This window comes from Limanda limanda, chromosome 13 (genome assembly GCF_963576545.1).
Source record: "Limanda limanda chromosome 13, fLimLim1.1, whole genome shotgun sequence".
In the NCBI taxonomy this organism is placed as follows: Eukaryota; Metazoa; Chordata; class Actinopteri; order Pleuronectiformes; family Pleuronectidae; genus Limanda; species Limanda limanda.
In genome coordinates, this window is record NC_083648.1 from 3,794,607 (window position 1) to 3,815,973 (window position 21,367).

The 21,367-nt window shown below is 42.6% G+C and overlaps 1 protein-coding gene across 1 annotated transcript in view; it reads left to right on the forward strand.

Moving 5' to 3' along the window:
* The window catches only part of LOC133017617 (neuropilin-1a-like), a 70,486-nt gene extending 49,129 nt beyond the window's left edge, over positions 1 to 21,357 (forward strand). The window contains exons 8-18 of the mRNA XM_061083737.1: positions 498 to 642; positions 3,169 to 3,344; positions 3,916 to 4,071; positions 8,113 to 8,257; positions 11,637 to 11,819; positions 12,091 to 12,135; positions 14,866 to 15,003; positions 15,936 to 16,231; positions 16,719 to 16,815; positions 16,919 to 16,963; positions 17,614 to 21,357. Of these exons, the coding sequence (XP_060939720.1) occupies positions 498 to 642; positions 3,169 to 3,344; positions 3,916 to 4,071; positions 8,113 to 8,257; positions 11,637 to 11,819; positions 12,091 to 12,135; positions 14,866 to 15,003; positions 15,936 to 16,231; positions 16,719 to 16,815; positions 16,919 to 16,963; positions 17,614 to 17,888 (1,701 nt within the window). The 3' untranslated portion in view covers positions 17,889 to 21,357. The remainder of the gene's footprint in view (positions 1 to 497; positions 643 to 3,168; positions 3,345 to 3,915; positions 4,072 to 8,112; positions 8,258 to 11,636; positions 11,820 to 12,090; positions 12,136 to 14,865; positions 15,004 to 15,935; positions 16,232 to 16,718; positions 16,816 to 16,918; positions 16,964 to 17,613) is intronic.
* Positions 21,358 to 21,367: the final 10 nt, after the last annotated feature.

The following is a 21,367-nucleotide window of genomic DNA, read 5'->3' on the forward strand; positions in this document are numbered from 1 at the left end:
TTTATTTTCTATTTTAAATTTTTGATATTCTATTTTATTCTATTTTATACTATTTCTATTTTATTTTTTTGGTTGTAATTATTGAGCATTGCTAGAAGAGAGCCTGTGACTCAAGCTTTTCATTGCCAGCGACTGCTTAATGTTATTGTTGTGCATTAGATAATAAAAATCTAAATGTTTTGAATCTTGAATCTTGAATCTCAGCCACTGTTAAATGAAGTCAAGGAGAGAAACGTGTGGTGCCTCAGGTTTCAGCGCCAATAGAGAGAAAGGCTGAGACGTTAAGTGAAGTATATTTAGTCACAGGTCAGAGGTCAAACCAGGTTTCACTCAAACCGCGACACGCCAGGAAACAGAAGCAGCAGGAGAAGTTTCCACAGGAGAAGTTGTTTCTCTCATAGCCCTGGTGTATAAATAGATTGAACATATTCAGTGACACTAACCCGAAGCGAATATCAGTCGTAAAAACTACTAACCTGTGTTTTTCTGGTCTTCAGATCTTTCAGGGGAACCACAACGCGGTGGCCGAGGCTCAAGCGTTTCTTCCCAAACAGACTCTGGCTCGATACGTCCGAGTCCGCCCCATGACCTGGGAGCAAGGCATCTGCATGCGCTTCGAGGTCTACGGCTGCAGGACGTCAGGTAACCAACTCTCACGTGAACTCCTCATGAGCCGATTCACCGCGGACATTTTTCTTTTTGCACTTTTCATTCAAATGACATTTCACAGATTCTCCTTCTTCTTAATTCCCCTTCTCCTTCCCCACAGGGATCATTAAAGTTTAATGTCTTCTGAAGTTTATCTAGTCCAACACACACATGTACATTTTCCGCTCACAGCCACATTCTGCTGTTTATCTTCTAAAAAATTGAATTATCTCCAGAAATGTTAATATGGGTCAAATTCATCCGTTTAAACAACTGATTAGTTTTCCTTTTTAAATAGAAATGTAAGTTTTACAAGAGTTAAACTCATTTTCTAAACCTTCACTTTCACACTGGAGACAGAGACACAGACGAGAACGGATTTACAGGAGCCTGATATTAATTTGTACGAATTCTTGATTTTTTTAACATTATTTCTTCTTACTTTGACCTATTTTTATTTAACCTGATTTATTAATAGATTTATTAAATAGATGTAGAAACCTATGAGGGGCTTTCACACATGCAACATGGTTTTTAGACATTGGAGACAGTTACACAGACATGAACTGATTTCCAGGAGCCTGTTATTAATTTGTACCAATTCTTGATTTTTTATTTCTTCTTACTTTAACCTCTTTTTATTTAACCTGATCCATTTTAAATAGATGTAGAAACCTATGATGTGCTTTCACACATTCAACATGTTTTTGAGACATAAGAGACAGTTATACAAAGAAAAACATTTTCTCTAATGGACAGAAACCTTTTATTAATTTGTATAAATGCTTAATGCACCTTATTGAAGACACATTGAAAAGGCTTTTACTCTGGAGGAGTCTGACCTGCTCTCGGCTGCAGGTCGACGTCTCTTTTCAAACCGTGTCCTCTCCCTTTATATTTCCATTTTCTCACTCTTGCACATCGTGAATCAAGCGAACATCTTTCTGGCTGCGGGACCAGAACCTCCTGCTGCTATCTGTTGATTTAGAATAATCGCCAGCGTTCCAAGGCGAGTGCAGACTCCCACAGAAGGACAGCGTTATTCATTACAGAGGAGCAGCAGAAAACCGCGCCGCCTCATTACTCATCCTCCAACATTATATAAACCTGGGTCCTTGATGTGCTACAAGCCACTCGCGCTAGGAAGCTTCATAAAGTAGAGATTAGACTCTTATTCATGAGAGAACAGGCGGCAGAGAGCGAGACACGAGATTCAGGAGATATAATGACACAACTGGGGAAGTGTGTGTGTGTGTGTGGTGTGTATTTGTACATGAACCACTATTAGTACTATTCACTCCTGAGCCAAGTTTAAACTAGATCCTTATTTAATCTAAATTTAAAGGAGATATAGAAGGTTTCTGTTATAGCTATAGAGGGTTTTATGAATCTAACAGTTCTGCAAAGTTCAAAAGTCTGTGATAAGAGGAGAAAACACTGAAGCTCCTGAAACACTTTGAGGTTGACCAATCACAACAGATGTGGTTTATCAGGAGGGGGGTGGGTCTTAAAGAGACAGGAGATAAAACCAAGTGTTGAGACAGAGGCTGAAAAGAGGAGCTGCAGCAATGGACACTCATTACAATGATTAACATTATTTTGAGCAGAATATATCTTGTATTAATGTTATTTCTACATGCTATTTAATGAAAAGCCTTAAAGTTTTAGACGTGATACATCCCACCATCTGGAATCGACCTTCTCCTCGAAGCTACGCCCCCAAAGCGCTAGAACGTGAACTGACCGACAATGACTAGTAATCTGCTTTTTAAAATCTCACATTAAACCCATGTTTTTGGTTCTTTGAGACACACGAACACACACAGACAGTCCTGTGGGGCGTTTCCATAAAGAGCATTATAAGTTTACATTGTGTAGGAGCTAACATCGTCGGTAGCTGTCGTTAAGATCCAGACACGACTCTGGAACCATCGGACAAACACAAATATCCCACTGAGACAAAGACTGGTTCAGGCAGGATATTAGATTATTGTGGATAATGGATTGTTCTTGGCTCAGGACGACCAGACCATTGTGTCCAAACATTTTAGAAATTTCATTAAGTTTGCTTATTCTGGGAAAACCACAAAAAAAACCTCACAAGCTGACTTCTCTCAATTATTCAGTAATTATCCCCGTTTATTTCCGGATGCTTGACCGACGGCAGCAGACGGATCCAGTTGTGGGACAGATTGTTTCAGATTGATTGGGCGCTCAGTGTCACGTACCCACGAGACGTTAAACCTCTGTTGAAGTTTGTATCTCGACCTGCATCATCCGGCTTCATCTTCAAAAAAAAAAGCCCCATCCCAGAGAAGATGAATGGATCTGTGGTGTTTCTCCTCTGGAGTTTGAACTGAATATAAAAAGGTTTAAAACACCAGAGGGTATCAAGCAAAACCGCTGAGTACAGAAGTGTCGAGATAAGGACATCAGTGGTCGCCCTTATCGCTCTGTGCGCCTTTTAAAAAGTCTCTTATCCCGCGCTCTCTCTCCTCCTCTCTCTCGCCCCCCGTGCAGACTACCCGTGCTCGGGGATGCTGGGGATGGTGTCGGGTCAGATCTCCGACGCCCAGATCAGCGCCTCCTCCTACGCCGACCGCGGCTGGGTCGCAGAGAACTCCCGCCTGCTGACGGGCAGGTCGGGCTGGACCGGGCAGCAAACCAAGCAGCCCTTCAGGAACGAGTGGCTGCAGGTGGGTTCAGGGGTCAGAGGTCGTGGTTTGAGGAGTTTAGTGTTCGACAGGAAAGTTACTGAGCTGTAGAGAGGTTTGCAGCCCTCAGGTTAGGAAGCACAGATGTAGACAATAGCTCTGGATAATTTCAGGAAAATCAATCAATCAATCAAATTTTATTTGTATAGCCCATATTCACAAATCACAATTCGTCTCATAGGGCTTTAACATGGTGAGACATCCTCTGTCCTTAACCCTCAACAAGAGTCAGGACAAACTACTAAAAACCCTTTTAACAGGTAAAACTACGTAGAAACCTCAGAGAGACACATGTGAGGATCCGTCTCCCAGGACGGACACAAGTGAAATAGATGTCAAGTGTAGGAAAACATCATCAGGATTAAAGTTTTTAGCAGCATCGATGAGGGTCAACATTTTGAAGGATAACTTCAATACTATATGTCAAGCAGTCCTGCTGCAATCAAAGTCTATGGTCAGCAGCAAGATCATGATCCAGCATCAAGATGGGATCCACAGTCAAAAAGCAGTTGGGTCAGTTTCTTTCTTTCTCTCTCGTCCCCCCCCCCTTCAGGTGGATCTGGGCCAGGACAAGATGCTGAGCGGCGTGGTGCTCCAGGGCGGGAAACACCGCGACAGGAACGTCTTCATGAAGAGGTTCAAAGTGGGCGTCAGTGTGGACGGAGAGGAGTGGAACTACGTGAAGGAGGAAAACACCACCAGGCCGAAGGTTGGTTCATCTACAACCTTCTGGGAATCTATTAAATGTTGTTTAAATGTCAGAACGTCAGTTACATAATCAACCTGAAGAGACGTGTCTTTTCATCTTTGTGACCTATGAGTGTTTAGCAGTATGTGGTCCACGTTGCAGCCGGGCTGAGAGAAGGCTCTGATGACAGGGGTGGACCCTGTAAAGATCAGCTGCCACTCACATCCAAGTACAAATACCACAAAGTAAAAATACTCCATTACTTATATATCAAAATCCTGCTTGAGCAAAATGTACTTAAAATATCAACGATTATTTCAGGCAGGACTTCTGGAGTCAGAGGATTTAAAGAGAAACAAAGGAGATTAAGAAATTGAATTTATTATGAATGGAAGGAATAGACTTTGGCGCAGGAAGTAGAGCATCACAGGAAGTAGAACATCACAGGAAGTAGAACATCACAGGAAGTAGAACATCACAGGAAGTAGAACATCACAGGAAGTGCTCATTTGAATTAGGTGACACTTCCTCCGGAGGTTAGAAGCTGCTGCTGATGAAGAGGAGTGGAGCGAAGGGCTTCTGATCGGGAACTCTCTCTTCTATAAACTGCTCCACAGAAAAAACGCTATTACTACTTCTTCATCCAGTTCTTTCCTCCCCCTCCTCTTTTCTTTATCTTATAATTTCCACGCTCTCTGCCGGGTTCGGGCGGCGGCGGCGGCGTGTCGATGCGAGCGAAACGCAGACGAACAGAAAGTAAATTACAAGAAAGCCAGATAAATAAAAGCTCCTCTGGCTGTAATCTGTAATTCCTGAAAGACGTCGTTCATACGAACGCTCGACTGCAACTGGAACGAAATGTTTAGTCAAATTACTGATATTCATATGATTCATATGAAGTCTGAAACGCTGCTGCCTGACGTTCCTCCACTAAACCAACGATATATGGAAAAATAAAGCTCAAGGGGAATTAATGTTGTTGTCAGGGCAAATAATATCGAGACGCAACAAATGAATAAGAAGCCAGAAGACGAAGAGGACCACGAGGTTCCACACGAGAGCAGAGCCGGGGATTTAATGAAAATCAAGAAGTCAGGTCGCGGCGTCGATTTGTTCAAAGTGTTTATTTATTCCTTCACTCGCAGAAAGATTTGTTCTCTCACTCGTTCGCCCGACACCCGATCGGAGGTCCCGTGATCCTCCGGTGGCGTCATTAACTTCTGCTCCTCCGCCGCTGCTGCTGCAAGGACGTTATGGAAATCAACCTGCTGACGGGGATAAAACATGCGACTCCCCTGTGATTCCTTTATCAACAAAGTTCCTTTAATACAAAACCTCATTATTTATACAGCAGCGGAATTCAAGTCTGTGCCTGAACTGAATAAAAATAAATTATGAGAACACAAAATTAAAGTCTAGAAAACACACGAAGGGATTTCCCACCAAACTTGGTGTCAATGTTCCTCGAGAGTTTATCTGTAAATCAGCTGATTGGTCAAAGGTCAAAGGTCAAGGTCGATAATGATTATGATTATTAGAATTTGCATTTTTCCTGGTCATTTTAAGGATGTCAGGGCGGCGCAGTGGAACAGCGGTTCGCCTGCGTGTTCTCCTCATGTGAGCTTGGATGGTTGTTTGTCTCTATATAGATATCGACCCTGTGATTGACAGGCAAACTTCCCGCCCTTTGCCAAAGCTGAGCTGTGATTGGCTCCTTACCCTCCGTCCTCCTTCAGAACCCGATGATCATGTGTTATGATCAAAAAGCCTCAGAACCACCAGTTCATGGTCCCGGCAGTGAGATGATACGATATTTATGACATGTGTTGGTGTCGGCTCAGCAGTTCTGGTTTGTTCAGAATCAACCGTCTGACTCACGATGACCCAGCAGATGAAGAGACACACCCACCACCAGAAGTCAGCGCTGACAGGAAGTGTGAGGTGACATCAGAGTTCTGAGGACGACCACTAGGGGGACGTTAAAGACACTGACTCACAGTTTCTAACCCTTCGTCCGTTCGTCCAAGTGATTCTCGTCCCCGAGAGGAGATTCATGTCCCTGCTTTAAAGACACCTCCTCCTCTGCTTGCCGGGCGCCGTTGGTGGGTTGTCCTCCTCCTCTGTGTCCAGATGGCGAGCGCAGGACGAGGTGAGACTCCTGCTGACTTACTGCAGACGGAGAGGTGGATGCTCCTCTGTCGCTCCTCGGCCTCTACGCTCTGTTTCCTGTGTCTTTCTTTTATAAAAACCTCTTCAAAAGACGAGGAAGGAAGGAAGGATCAGTGAAGCCCCGGCTGCTCCTCATGGATTTAACACACACACACACACACACACACACACACACACACACACACACACACACACACACACACACACACACTGTACATAATGTATGTGCTCATGCATAAAGATGAGTCAATGTTTGGAGTGAGACCATCCACAGGGTAGAAGCCCTGGAAGAGGTTCTGTTAGAAAGATGTTGATTAAGCTCAAGATTTCAATTGAAGGTTAAAGAAAATATAATTAACGTTGTAAGAAAGACGGATGCTCTTTAAGGAATCAAATGTCTAATTGTGCTATGGTATGATAGAGTTATTAATACCAATAATGTGATGGCCTTTCTTAGAAATATCCAGTGGTGGGAAGTAACGAAGTAGAAATACTTTGTTACTGTACTTAAGTCGATTTTTCACACATCTGTACTTTACTTGAGTATTTATTTTCCTGACGACTTTTTACTTTTACTTGTTACATTTGAACAAAAATATGTGTACTTTCTACTTCTTACATTCTCAAACTGGCTCGTTACTTGAGCGGCAAAGGTTGACGCAGCTCTCTCTCTCTCTCTCTCTCTCTCTCTCTCTCTCTCTCGCTCTCTCTCTCTCTCTCTCTCTCTCTCATCTAAGGTTCAAAATTTGTAAAATCATACATTAAATACATTATATTCATATTGTTGTTATAATTTTTCAGTCAGTTGAGATAAATCTTGAGGAGAAACATTTTGGATTGTTTTGTGTCTGTATAGGACTACTATAAAAAGCACTTTGCATTTTTAATTTTGGTACTTGTACTTTTACTTTTGATACTTAAGTACATTTCAACACCAGATACTTTTGATACTTAAGTACTTTTAATATGAGCAACTCTAAGACTTTTACTCAAGTCATTTTCTGACGGGTGACTTCCACTTTTACCGAAGTCACTTTCAGGTAAGATATCTGTACTTTTACTCAAGTATGGCTTTCAAGTACTTTATACACCACTGGAAATATCATATTAATGTAGAATTAGCTGGAGCTCGATTCCACGGCTCCACAAAACGACCACGTCTGTGCAGATTTATATTTCTGTTATATTTTGAACCGTGGGAGGAAGATGAAAACAGTGGATGATATAAACAGTTTTCTTTTTTCAAAACACATGTTTTTCTCATTCAACTGGAACCAGACGCTGTGATGTCACATACCTGCTGTTAGATAATAAAGATAAGTGTGATAGCGTCGCCACTGAGGGGCAATTTAAAGTATTTTTATCCACAGCCTCTGCCGCTCTGCAGCTTTTTAGTAAATCACACTCGGGAAAGTTTCCAGCTCAGACAGTGAGTGTGTTCGCTGTCGACCGCTCGGCTCCCGGAGCGACGACAGTAAACGGTTTCATCTGTGCTGCTCCGCGTTGGGATGATGAAAGGATGAACTCTGGTTCTGATTTCCTGCCGTTTGCTTTGGTTTCCTCCTTTCGTTCGGTTTCAGCTTCTTATCAAAGCTCCTGATCAGAAGCAGAGTCGGATCTGAACAGTTATTGATCGTTTCATTCACATCCGGCTCAGGAGCGATGACTTCTAGACTCGGTTCGAACGAAAATAGAAAACGATGAAGAGGAGTCGGATTTCTTTCCCAAATCCGTCGAACAGATCATGTTCCTTCATTATTCATCGTTCTAACTTTCATAAGAAAACTCTGAACTCCACTTTAATGAGTTTTGCAGGTACCTCAACCGAACATGTAAGAACATCTAAACTCACCTGATCCCTGACGAGTTCTGTGTGTCTTTGTTTCCCTGCAGATCTTCACTGGGAACCAGAACCACGACACTCCGGAGCTGAGGTCCATGGGTCCGTTCCTCACCCGCTTCGTCAGGATCTACCCGGAGAGGGCGACCACCGAGGGCCTGGGCCTGCGCCTGGAGCTGCTGGGCTGTGAACTGGAAGGTCAGTCCACATCAGAGCTTTTCTGTTCTGTCTCTTTTTCAAACTTTCTAACTTCTATATTCACAAAAAACCTTTATTACACACAAAATACAATTTGTCTCCTTTTAAAATCTGCTTAACACTCGAATACACATCTGTTAAAAAGATAAACTAATTATCTTTACACTTAAATAGATGAATCCTGGTGTAAACTGGAAGTTGGAGTGAATACAAAGGTCCAAAGTAGAAACTGTACACGAGTAAAACTTGGTATGATAGAGTTATTAATACCAATAATGTGATGGCCTTTCTTAGAAATATCATATTAATGTAGAATCAGCTTCTACATTCACAAAAAACCTTCATAACACACAAAATATAATTTGTCCCCTTTTAAAATCAGCTTAACACTGGGATACACATCTGTTAAAAAGATAAACTAATTATCTTTACACTTAAATCGATGAATCCTGGTGTAAACTGGAAGTTGGAGTGAATACAAAGGTCCAAAGTAGAAACTGTACACGAGTAAAACTTTGCATTTCTGTAGAAACAGTTTAAACTGGCTCCGATTACCGGCTGGAAACTCGACTGTCGCCCCCCCGAAGGCGATTTGTCTCAGCACATTATGTTTTTAATATCACTTTGTCAGACCTGGGTTTGAAATGCAAGCAGAACGCTCCTGTGGTTTCTGGCCTCGGCCGAGTTGCTCTCGGTGCAGAGCGGCGCTCGGCTTTCACAAACGATAACCATAACCAGGAGCAGAGCAGAGCAGCCGGGTTACAGTCAGTGACGCTTCGCCCGGGATGGTGGAGACGACTCCGGGAAGATGGCGGTTACAGCTGCTGCGTTTGAGTTTATATCGTTTATGTGCTGCAACTCAGAGGAGAGAGAAAAACAATACTTATCTGAAGACAGACAGAAAGGATGGAAACCCACTGTGGTGTCAGCCGCTGCCAATTACAAGTTTAGACTCACAATCTTTTCTTCCAGATCTAAACTCCTCAGATTTTATAACACAAAAATACAACAGTTAATAAATGAAATGACCATTTTTAAATTCAACTGGGAAATCTGTCACTATGTTCACTCCCAGTCTGACACTGGTTTAACATCTCAACCAGGCTTCACACCTCTTAAAATCACTTTAATGGACTTAAGTTCATGGACGGAAAACAGACTCTGTGTGTTTTATTCTAATGCACTGAGAGAAACAGCAGAGAGCCATGAAGGTGTAAAGCACAAACACACATACACACACACACAGCATCCTGAACAATGGAGACTGTGCCTCCATAAAGAAACCACCCTGTCGTTATGTTTTATTGTCGACTGACCTCGAGTCGACGTGTGAGACGACGTCAGAGCTTTTAACTCGAAGCCGTAAAACAACATCTTTACGTTCGAGTGACAAAGTGACTGTGACGGGAACAAAGGAGGAAGTGAGGTCATAGAAATGAACGGACGGACTAAACATGTGACTTTGGGCCGAGACAGTGTTAAGATGGTGATATTAGGAAGTAACACAATTCAGATAACAACACATTGACTGATATGTGTGTTAAATAAATTACAATTATTGTCATCATGAAAACCTTACGACCAAAAAATGTAATTGAGGCTTTGAGCACAAACTTTATTTTCATTTACTTAAGAAATCACAAATACCACAAATATATTGAACTTGAATCAAGAAAATTAACTTGTTTTTTATGTAAAATGTAAAACTTAATATTTTCTGTGTTGCTTGTTTTATAAAATATATTGAACTTTTTTATGTAAAATGTAAAACTTAATCTTTTCTGCATTGCTTATTCTATAAAATATAATATATTGGTTAATATAAATGCTTTGAAAGCCTCATATCGGCAAATTGTTTATGGGCCAACTGATAAATCTCTAATCAAGAGTTAATGTTATTAATAGTTGTTACTGTTTTCTTTACATTGGTTTTTAGGGTAAAATTCACAGTAACTAACATTTTGGGAAATTCGGAGCAGATATTAACATCAGCTAGAAATCCGACAGTCATGTGACACCACTGCTGACGACCACGCACTTAGACTCCTCCCCCTCAGGGATTTCCCCGTGACGCCGGCGACTGGATGGCGCCGCAGATCTGTGGAGAGAAATCGAGTCTGTAATTCAGATTTCTGTAGAAACCATAAGTCTTTCTGTGAGTCCGTCCAGATGATGAGGTCGGTGTGGATCTCGTTCCACGACTCAAAACATCTGAGCGGCTCCTCCTCCGTTCATCTGAGTTACAAGAGACAAGATGTCAGAGGAGAAGCAGAAGAAATGATTGTTACTGAGTATTTTTGTTTTTGTAATGAGGGAGAGAGAGAGAGAGAGAGAGAGAGAGAGAGAGAGAGAGAGAGAGAGAGAGAGAGAGAGAGAGAGAGAGAGAGAGAGAGAGAGAGAGAGAGAGAGAGAGAGAGAGAGAGAGAGAGAGAGAGAGAGAGAGAGAGAAGCTGAAGAGCTTTATCTCTACTACTGCAGTGGTCAGAGAGGGAGGCGGGGAGGAAGAGAGGAGGGGGAGGCTGCTGATAAGAATAAGGGGAGATAGCAACTCTGTGTGTGTGTCTGTGTGTGTGTGTGTGTGTGTGTGTGTGTGTGTGTGTGTGTGTGTGTGTGTGTGTGTGTGTGTGTGTAAGAGTGTGTGTGTGTGTGTGTGTGTGTGTGTGTGTGTGTGTGTGTGTGTGTGTGTGTAAGAGAGTGTGTGTGTGTAAGAGAGTGTGTGTGTGTGTGTGTGTGTGTGTGTGTGTGTGTGTGTGTGTGTGTGTGTGTGTGTGTGTGTGTGTGTGTGTGTGTGTGTGTGTGTGTGCATGTAACTCCTATACATCTTTGCAAAATGCTCAGAATCGCTCCGCAGTCATATGTATTTTACACCCTCACTCAAAAAGAAGTAAAAGAAATTCTCAAAGACACAGGGATAATACTTTGATAAGTGTTTTTTAAATGTGTGTCATTATTTGGGCCGCACAGGATGTTGTGTTGTGTTGTGTTGTTGTAAACATGTTTGTGAGCAGATTAAAAGTCTGACGGAAAGTCTCACAAACAGAGAGAGATTAGGAGTGTGTGTCTGCATATAGAGGAGGAAGAGGAGGAGGGGGGGTAAAGAAGAGAAAAGAGGAGTATGGTGGTATGTGGTGTGTGTGTCTGTGTGTGTGTGTGTGTGTGTGTCTGTCCAAGATTAATAGTTTGACTTCAAAAGGAAAGAACAAAGACGACACACACACACACGTGACATGACACAGACTGTATGTACACACTCAGATGTACCCAATGTGTTCACTGTAAAGGACTAACAGATGTACACACACACACACGCACACACACACACACACTCACAGACACACACACACACACACTCCCTCTGACACGTCTCTTCTCCTTTCAGAAATCACCACGACAGCGCCCCCTACCACGCCCGTAGCCTCAACGCTTCTCACGACCACGTTCGATGCCACCACCAGGGGGCCGGCCCCCCCGCTGAGCACCACCCACGGCCCTCTATGTGAGGGGGGGCAAGCGGACTGCGGCGGCGAGACGGAGGCGCCCGACGACTACGACTTGGCGACAGGTAAATCACCAAAAACTGCTTTTTAAAACCCAATTGGGAAAAGGTAAAAAGATCTGAATGTAAATAATAAATATTTGAAAATATATAAATGTTTGGATTCGAATTATTTATAAGGATTTGGAAACTTCATAAGTTTTCAATCGTCTTTTGACTATAAAGCAGATCAAATTGATTTCTCCTCAAGTGAGATGATCGAGTGTCGGTATCTGTGTGGGTGGGACACGCCCCCTTTGACCTCTGACCTCACTTCCACTGTCCCATCTGTCTGTAGCAGGAGGCGCCGCAGTGTCCGACCCGATGGTGGACTTCATGCCAGGTGAGGATGTCCAGCGCCATCTGCTTCCGTGTTTACTCCTCTCATCTTTAATTCATCCCTCTCTTCTCTGCTCGCCCTTCTTTCCTTTCTCATTTTCTCTCTTTGTCTTTCTTTCATCTTCTCTTCTGTTATCGAAACTGTAGAGAAACGCTAAAGTCAAAGTAGACAAACGTATTAATGCAGAAGATTAGTGGGTCAGTTTATTTGTGTTACTGTCCACACACTGTAAATAAACATGGACGACATCCTTTGATCGCCCCCTGGTGGCTGGCTGCAGTCAAAAATCCTGCCTCCTCCATGTTAACAAAAAGGACATGGACCAAACTAAAAAATAAAATGCATATTTCTCAAAGATCGATTTCATTTAAGGTAGTTCAGGTTTAGGTGCTCATACATATAACCTGTTTTCAGACGTGAAACTGGAAGAAACACAAATATCTCAGGATGAAGAAGAGGAGAAGACGAGGAGATTCCAGAGCTTTAGGAGTTTATATCGGTTTGTTTTTCTGCATTAACGTCTTAGCATCATTTCAGTTCATTCTCCCTTTAAAGACACTAAACTGCCAGACAGAGAGAGAGAGAGGGATGAAGAGACAGAAAGCTGGATATAAGCGGTCACAGTGACAGAGAGAAGCAAAGAAAGTCAGTTTATTAGGACATGGACCAAACTAAAAAGTCATATACATATTTCTCAAAGATCGATGTCAGTTCAGGTAGTTCGGGTTTAGGTGCTCGTGCACATAACTTGTTTTCAGACGTGAAACTGGAAGAACACAAATATCTCAGGATGAAGAAGAGGAGAAGACGAGTACACGTAGAGGACGAGGAGATTCCAGAGCTTTAGGAGTTTATATCGGTTTGTTTCTCTGCATTAACGTCTTAGTATCATTTCAGTTTATTCTCCCAGTAAAGACACTAAACTGCCAGACAGAGAGAAAGAGAGAGAGCGAGAGAGAGAGAGGGATGAATAGACAGAACGGTGGAATAAACGGTCACAGTGACAGAGAGAAGCAAAGAAAGTCAGTTTATAAGGACATGGACCAAACTAAAAAGTCATATACATATTTCTCAAAGATCGATGTCAGTTCAGGTAGTTCGGGATGTCCTTTTAGATAATTCGGGTTTAGGTGCTCGTGCACAAAACCTGTTTTCAGACGTGAAACTGGAAGAAACACAAATATCTCAGGATGAAGAAGAGGAGAAGACGAGTACACGTAGAGGACGAGGAGATTCCAGAGCTTTAGGAGTTTATATCGATTTGTTTTTCTGCATTTAAGTCTTAGTATCATCCCAGTAAAGACAGTAAACTGCCAGACAGAGAGAAAGAGAGAGCGAGGGAGAGAGAGAGAGAGGGATGAAGAGACAGAACGGTGGAAATAAGCGGTCGCAGTGACAGAGAGAAGCAAAGAAAGCAAAGAGAGAGGAAGTGCCTGCAGGAGGAATGAATAGAGATGAGCCGGGTGAGAGGAGGTAGAGGTAAAAAGAGAGGAACTGGACGGAGGTGTAGCGAGAGAATAAAGGCCTCTCGGGGCTCAATTAGAGCCGAAGCCCGGCGTGAAGACAGCTCGGGGTGGGGGGGGGCTGCAGCTAGTCCCTGCATCCGATTGGCTGCTCAGAAACAACATGTCCAGTGTGTGAGAGACTGGTGCATTCGACCGGGAGCCGTGGTGAACCACAGCCGCTGGTCCACCGCTGGCACAGGCTGAGAAACAGGGAGGGAGATGCAGTTTTCTTTTTTATGTTTGGGTTTTTTTTTTCGGCAGGGGCCACATCCGCATATTGGTGGCACCACACCCCTCTCTGTTCCTCTCCCTCTCTCCCTCCTCTCCCTCTCTCTCTCTCCCTCTCTTGATGTCCTGATCCCAAACATATGTTGGTGTTGTCCCTGTTTTCGATCAGCGGTCACGTCTCGGTTCCTGTGTTTCAGGAAAATGCACAAACCCAACCCGGCGTCTTTCTCATTCCGTCGCTACAAGCCTTTTTGTTTCGTGCAATATGTTTTCCCACAATTTACACCGAGTGTACGATACAGCAGGAACAGCTTTGTAATATCGATGTTACAAGGAATCGCTTTTATTTCTTAGAGCCGTCTCACCCTCCTCCTCCAGCTAAGTCTGAATCTTACAGGATCCTAGTGTCTGACTTTGCTTTGTGCAGCTTGGAAGCTTGATGTGGTTCTCTGGAGGTTTTTATAATCAGCATGTTGGATGTAAAGAATGTAAAGATGTTATTTATTAGAGTTTTCCATCTATAACAAGTCCAACAGAACTTAAATACATGAGTTACACAACTTTCCCTCATCCACCACCACCACCACCTCTTCTTTCTGCCCCATCTCTCACGTCTGTGGAGTTACACACAGTGTCACACAAATGTCAAATCTAAAATGATCGCCCTGTGGTCGTATATAACCGTCCACAAGTGTTGGTTTATTTTACAAACGTCTTTTTATGAGGTCATTGTGACCTTTGACCACTGAATTGGAATCAGTTGGTTTGTGAGTCCAACTGAACGTATGTACCAAATTTGAAGAAATTAAAAAGAGTCGGCTGCACAGCAAAATAAACAATAGAAAATAATAGTAAATGACAGATATTGTTCTGTCCCAACAGGAAATACAATGGGTCATCATTGACAGAAAACTCAAAATTAGTGTAGTATAAAATTCTAAATGTCACTCAGTTTGTCGTTTCCTGCTCTTAACAAACATTGTTTTCCTCTTTCTTGCAGCGTACGTGTGGTTCGCCTGTAACTTTGAGTTCTCGTCGTTCTGCGGCTGGTCCAGAGAAACAGGAAACGGCGCCGAGTGGCTCATCCAGACGACCGGCGCTCCCGCCATCCACCGAGGACCGACACACGACCACATAGGTACGAGCCGAGCGCCTGATGCTCTGGGAGAAGTCGGTGTAGAAAGGCTTGTCTGACTCTCTTTCTCTAGAAGTCAATAATGAATTACAGATGTAATATATCACAAAACGTGCCTCTAAATCAGAATAACACAGAAGATCAGTTCCCAAATCATGAATACAACATCAAATAGAGATTTAACTGTAGAAACAAAGTAAAAAGGGCATTAAAGTAATGATTATTAAAGTGCACTGACTCTGTTAAATAAATCAACAACTGAAACACAACCCCCTGGAAACATCAGCAGCGTTTCAGAGTTAGAACTCTGATGGAAGCCCAAGAACTCCAAGACGCTCTGAGGCCTAAAATAATTGAAAATGAACGAACGGCCGTGAAACGCTGGAGATCTGCAGCTCAGAGATTCATCAACACGCCTCAGCTCCGCGTCCTTCTCTCCATCCAACGCACCTCTGATGGATTTCTTTCTTCTTTATGCTGCGGCGGCTCTGGAATGAACGATTTCACCTTGATTTCTTGACTCAAGCAGAGAAGACGAGTCCTCTGTGATGTGGAGTCCGATGTTTTCCTGCAGCGACGCTTATTGAGTCGAGTGTTGTCAGAAAACACAGAAACCTTGAATCTGTTTCGTGCCTCCAGGAGGAAATATGAACAGTTACACAGACTTTTATTCCGTTAAAGACAGAGAGTTATACATTATGCAAACAAGCGATTGGAATAAAGTGAATGTGTAATGAACTCTGGGAGTTTTTGAAACCTTGTGTTCGTATATAATCCGAATAAATCAGCATCAGAGTCTCCGTTACATTCCTAAATGGTGTTATATTTAATTTATGGTCAAAATGATGATTTAAAGTGTTTAATAATTTGCAGTTGTGTGTTTCAAAAGCCGCCGGGAGTCTGTTTCTTACCTTGTCTTGTGCTGCCCCCTGCAGGCAGACCAGGGAACTTCATCTACATGCAGCTGATGGACACAGAGGCGTACAGCAAGACGGGCGAGGACGAGGCGGAGAAGGGGGCGAGGTTGGCGAGCCTGCCCATCACGGCGCCGGACGCTGACCTCTGCATGTCCTTCTGGTATCACATGTCCGGCGACCACGTGGGGGCGCTGCACATCAGGCAGAGGAAGGAGGCCGAGGGCGAGCAGATGCTGTGGACGCTCGGGGGACATCAGGACAAACGCTGGAGGGAGGGACGGGTCCTGCTGCCGCACTCCAGCGTCCAGTATCAGGTACGGAAACAAAGAAGTAGAATCTAACAGTTTTGTGTTTGTGTTGTGTTTTGTTTGTGTTTTGTTTGTTTGTGTTGTACCCCAAACCGATTTAAGTTGGGCAGAAGATTCTCGTCTTTTTAGTTCAGTTTCACCGGAACACCAGGATATAAAAAGGCATTTGGGAAGGAAATATATAATAATCAATTTAGATTTATTTCACATGGGATTTTAGCAAACAGAATCAAATTGGGCAAAAAATTATCCTCTTTTATCTGATCATGTCTGATGCAAGTTTAGTTTCACCTGAACACGCTAACAACAAGGCATTTGGGAAGAAAGTAAATGAAAAAATAACTAATTTATTGTTATTTTGCTGGATTTTAACATGTGACACATTTATAAATACAGTTAAAGTTAAGATTTATATTTAGCTGAAGATAATCTGATTTATATCTTCAGCTCCTGGTTGATTGTGACTAACTGGTTTTCTTTGTGGTTCCCCCAGGTGGTGGTGGAGGGAGTTGCAGACCGACACAGCTCAGGTCACACCGCTGTGGACAACATCCAGATCCTGGATGGACTCAATGCTGAGGACTGCAAGGGTGCGTTTAACACAGACCAGACTTATAAAACCTACTTCCTCCAGTCATGTGCTGGTAGATAAAAGTATTGAATTATAATATTTATTACTTTTCTTTCTTCCAGATCCAGAAGTTCCTACGTCTCCACCGACTGACATCTTCATCCTACGTAAGTTGACGTGTCTGTGTTTTCATTTTGGCAGCGTTTTCTCTTCAGCTCAGTCAGAACTCTTTGTCCTGGTTGTTCAGATCAGTAGAATTATTCTTGTACTTCATATTTATTACTATAAATGTATTACTATGAAGTTAATAAAAGTGCAATATTTGCCTCTGAAATGTAGAAGTATAGAGAAGCAGAAATATTGTATTTAAGCACATTTCTTGAATAAATATACTTAGTTACTTTCCGCTGCTGCCTGTTATATTTATTACAATAATAATAATAATATATTTCATTCATATACTGCTTGGTTAAAAACAAAGAAGAGCAGATAAAGTAGCGATGTGAGATAAACCATCATGAACCAGTTCAACTTCCTCCTTCACTTTGTGCTGGCACCAGTTCTGCTGTGGTGCGTTCACAGACAATCTGACGTCCGAGATTTAAGAGTCAACTTTCACGAGCTCGAGAACCGGGCTGAAATAAAACCAGACAAACATGGAAGTCGTGACAGGGAGAAGCTGAACCTGTCATTTTAGGTTTATGGTGCAGAACTTGTAAAACCACCGGTCGGCTCGTTGACACAAGTAATGACAGGTTTTGTTTTTTATTTGAATGGAACAAAACTATATTTCTCTCTCTCTCTCTCTCTCTTGCAGCGATCGACTCTCTCTCACAGGACAACAGCGAGCTCGGCGGCCCGGGCAACATGCTGAAGACCCTGGACCCCATCCTCATCACCATCATCGCCATGTCGGCACTGGGCGTCTTCCTGGGCGCCATCTGCGGCGTGGTGCTCTACTGCGCCTGCTCGCAGGGCAGCATGACGGACAGGAACTTATCCGCCCTGGAGAACTATAACTTTGAGCTGGTGGACGGCGTGAAGCTAAAGAAGGACAAGATGAACGGACAGACTAACTACTCAGAGGCGTGAGGGCGGGGCCGAGAGACGGAGCCGAGGACGCTCCGCGTGGACACATGATGCAGCCAATCAAGCGAGAGGAGCCTGGGGGTCCGCGGCCTCCGACGGGACAGCAGGGTGGGCTGAGCGGGAGCCGATGTAATTTTATTTCTCAGGAGCGGCGGTGGAAGGGACCGACCTGTAGGGGGCACTGTGTATAAAGAATCTGTACAGCAAAAAAAAGAAGATGAAAAAGAAGACAACTAAGGATTCTATTTGTTTTTTTCTCGACGTGCTTTGTTGATTTGTCGTCATCACTCGCTGGTGTCGAGACCGACGCAGACGGAAGAGTCGTTTGTGTACTTTTATGGAAAGAAAAGATCTGTTTGTTTATTGGTTTTGATTTCAGACGTCATCGTTTGAACAGGGCAGAATGTGTGTGTGTGTGTGTGTGTGTGTGTGGTCCTTACACTCATGTTTTACTCTTAAGTCATGAACACATATTTCTCTCTCTCCCTCTGTGTGTGTGTGTGTGTGTGTGTGTGTGTGTGTGTGTGTGCTTGTGTGTGTGTGAGAATATGCGTGCATGTGAGTGTGTGCATGCAATTGTGTGTGTGGTCATTACACAAAGGTTTATCCATATCCATGAACATATATTTCTCTCTATCAGTGTGAGTGTGTGTGAGGGTCTGTGTGTGTAAGAATTGTGTGTGTGCGTGTGTGTGTGTGAGAACATGCGTGCGTGTGAGAGTGTGCATGCAATTGTGTGTGTGGTCATTACACAAAGGTTTATCCATATCCATGAACATATATTTCTCTCTATCCGTGTGTGTGTCTGTGTGTGTGAGAACATGCGTGTGTGTGTGTGTGCGTGTGTGTGTGTGTGTGTGTGTGTGTGTGCGTGTGTGTGCACGGCGGGTTCCATCCTGACCCGTTGACCTGTGTCTGGTTCCGACAGTGCCTTTTATTTCTTCCAGTTTTTCCGTTGCCTTGTTTTCTCATCAGCTGGTTCTGTCCGGGGTTCCCACACAAACATGAGCGGGAGAAAGTCCAGAGAATGAATCTTGAACTTTGTCCAGATTGTGATCATCACACTTCAGTGTCTTCAGGGTCGTCTCTCGTGTTGGACTCGATCTGCAGATCCTCTCGACGGCTACAGACTCAAAATGTTCAAATCCAAGTCCAACAGTCACGTTTTCCGACGATGTGCAGGAGCCCTGAACGCCTCGTTGTCATGGCACACGACACATCCAACATATTGTACAAAGGTTTTAATATATTTGAGCGCCCCTTCTTTTTTTTATATATAAATATATATAGAAAAAGACACGAGTGCCGCAGTATCCTTTCCACGTTGAAATCAAACTCAACTTCATCTTCAAAAAATTAAGAAAATGTACAAAAGTCTTGATTTGATTTGAACGGACAGAGACAGAATCCTGTTGTTTGTGTTTGTTTTGAAAATATGATCAAGTCGTGAGTTGTGTTGCTGTGTCCTGGGAACACGACGTTTTTTAACAATGAGGAAACGTGGATTTATGATTGTTGAGGAATGCCTCGTGGGAAGTGAGGGTTTGTGTACAGGGTAAAACGGACGAACTGGGAGACGGATCGTTGGAGCGAACGTTTCTCCCGACAAACAAAACGACTGTTGAGCGTTTGAGCTGAAACGTGTCCGGCGTCAGAAAGACTTCCCCAGAGAGCGCCTCTCTTCTCCGACAGGAAGTGGAAGGCTCTGACCCGGGATCAACGTTTGCTGTGACAATGCTGTGTGTGTCTGTGTGTCTCCAGTGCTGACTATCAGAGGAAGGATGTATACATGAACTTTTATCAGAGTCACCAGGCGACGAAAAGCAGCAACAACCATCATCACGTCCTGGAAACAGAATCAAGTCTTTAAGAACCAAGATGAGTTCATCAGAGCAGAGATCCAACAGGAAAACCCAGTCAACCATTCAATTCAATACTTTTTATTATGTCAAAATACAAATTTATATTTCTTTTCACTATTTAAAACAGGTGAAAGTTGGATTTGCAGTTAAAATGCTGTGGTTTGATTCTCTCCTGTTTGTGTTATTCACAGTGAACGACCCTGACCAGTGTTCTTCTATAAATTCTGTTTCTTTTCATCATTTACATCAGGTTGTAAAAATGTAATTTGCCGTTAAAACACTGATTTGTTTCTTTGCTTTTTACCTGAAGGAATCTGCTTCATAAACTCCACTAATTTGAATTTAATCTGCATTTTAAATCCAGGAGCATGTTGGTATAACTGTCAACATTTCAGAATGGTGCAAAAGGGTTTTATTCACCGTGTCATCTTGAAAATTGGATTTTATAAACGTTACATGCAGGTTTCTTTGCTCCATAATCAGCGTCTAGTATTAAGTTAACGGTGAAAATGGCAAAAGGCATAAAATCGAATTAAACTGACTTGTTCTTACTTTAAATTGTTCAGTGAACGTTGGTTTTAAAAAACTAAAAACAATAACCTTTGATTTAATATTCCTGCTTTGTTCTGTTTTAGCTTCCATCAAACCTTTCATGTGTTCTCTGCACAGTCACAAGTTTAAAAAGTTGTGACTTATTTCTGCACACAAACCTGTTTTCAAACAACACGACTCAAAATGTGAAGCGAGACGGTGGCTCAGCGGTTCGTTGTGAATCGATTCTCGGGCCCATTTTTAGGTTTTTCTGTTTTGCCGTAAATGAGACTTCCTCAGTTGATGGATTTGAATCAGATCCTCGTCTGGTTTCAGTTAATGAACTCGTCACATCAAACGAAGCTGCTCTGGATGTTGAGAGTTTCCTGATTCAGTCGTTTTCTTTTGTGTTTTCGAGTCTGACGGGAACTTGTGTGTGAGTGTGTGAGTCGGTCACGTGTTGATAAAACTCTTCCTCCTGAGCAAGAAAGGATTCTGCAGCACTCGACGTGAAAACAAATGTTGCACTGATATATTTAAAAAAAAATCTATGTGTTTATGATGTTGATTTAAAAAGAGAGAAGGAAAGTAGAAGAGTGTTATTGTTGCTTCTTTCTAACAGTTTCAGAGGACAGTGTTATGATTCTGAAATGTACAATTTACAGAGATGTTTTTCATTCTGGAAAAAGCTTATATCGTCTCTTTGAAACGTAACAACTTTATTTACTTGGTATAATATCACTTTGTCCTTTTGTACCGTCACTGATGTACGTGCCATTGTTTCTTTATTTTCATTTTATTTTTTTCCCCCTTGTATGACAAGAAAAAAAAGTTTTATTTTCAATACTGCTTCTGTAATTTTTGCTGTCTCAGATCCAGAAAAAAAAACAAGAAAGGAAATAAGAAAGTTTTAAAAAAGATAATTATGGGGAAAAAGTGAGGCCTTAAGTGACTAAAAGTATTGTTTGTACTTTGACTTTCTGGTCAGCACCCACACTCGTCCGTCCCTGTCGTCTCAGACTCTCATCATGGACTATTACATTCCAAAGAATTGGATCAAATAAATGTTTTAAATAAAAGATGCTCGAC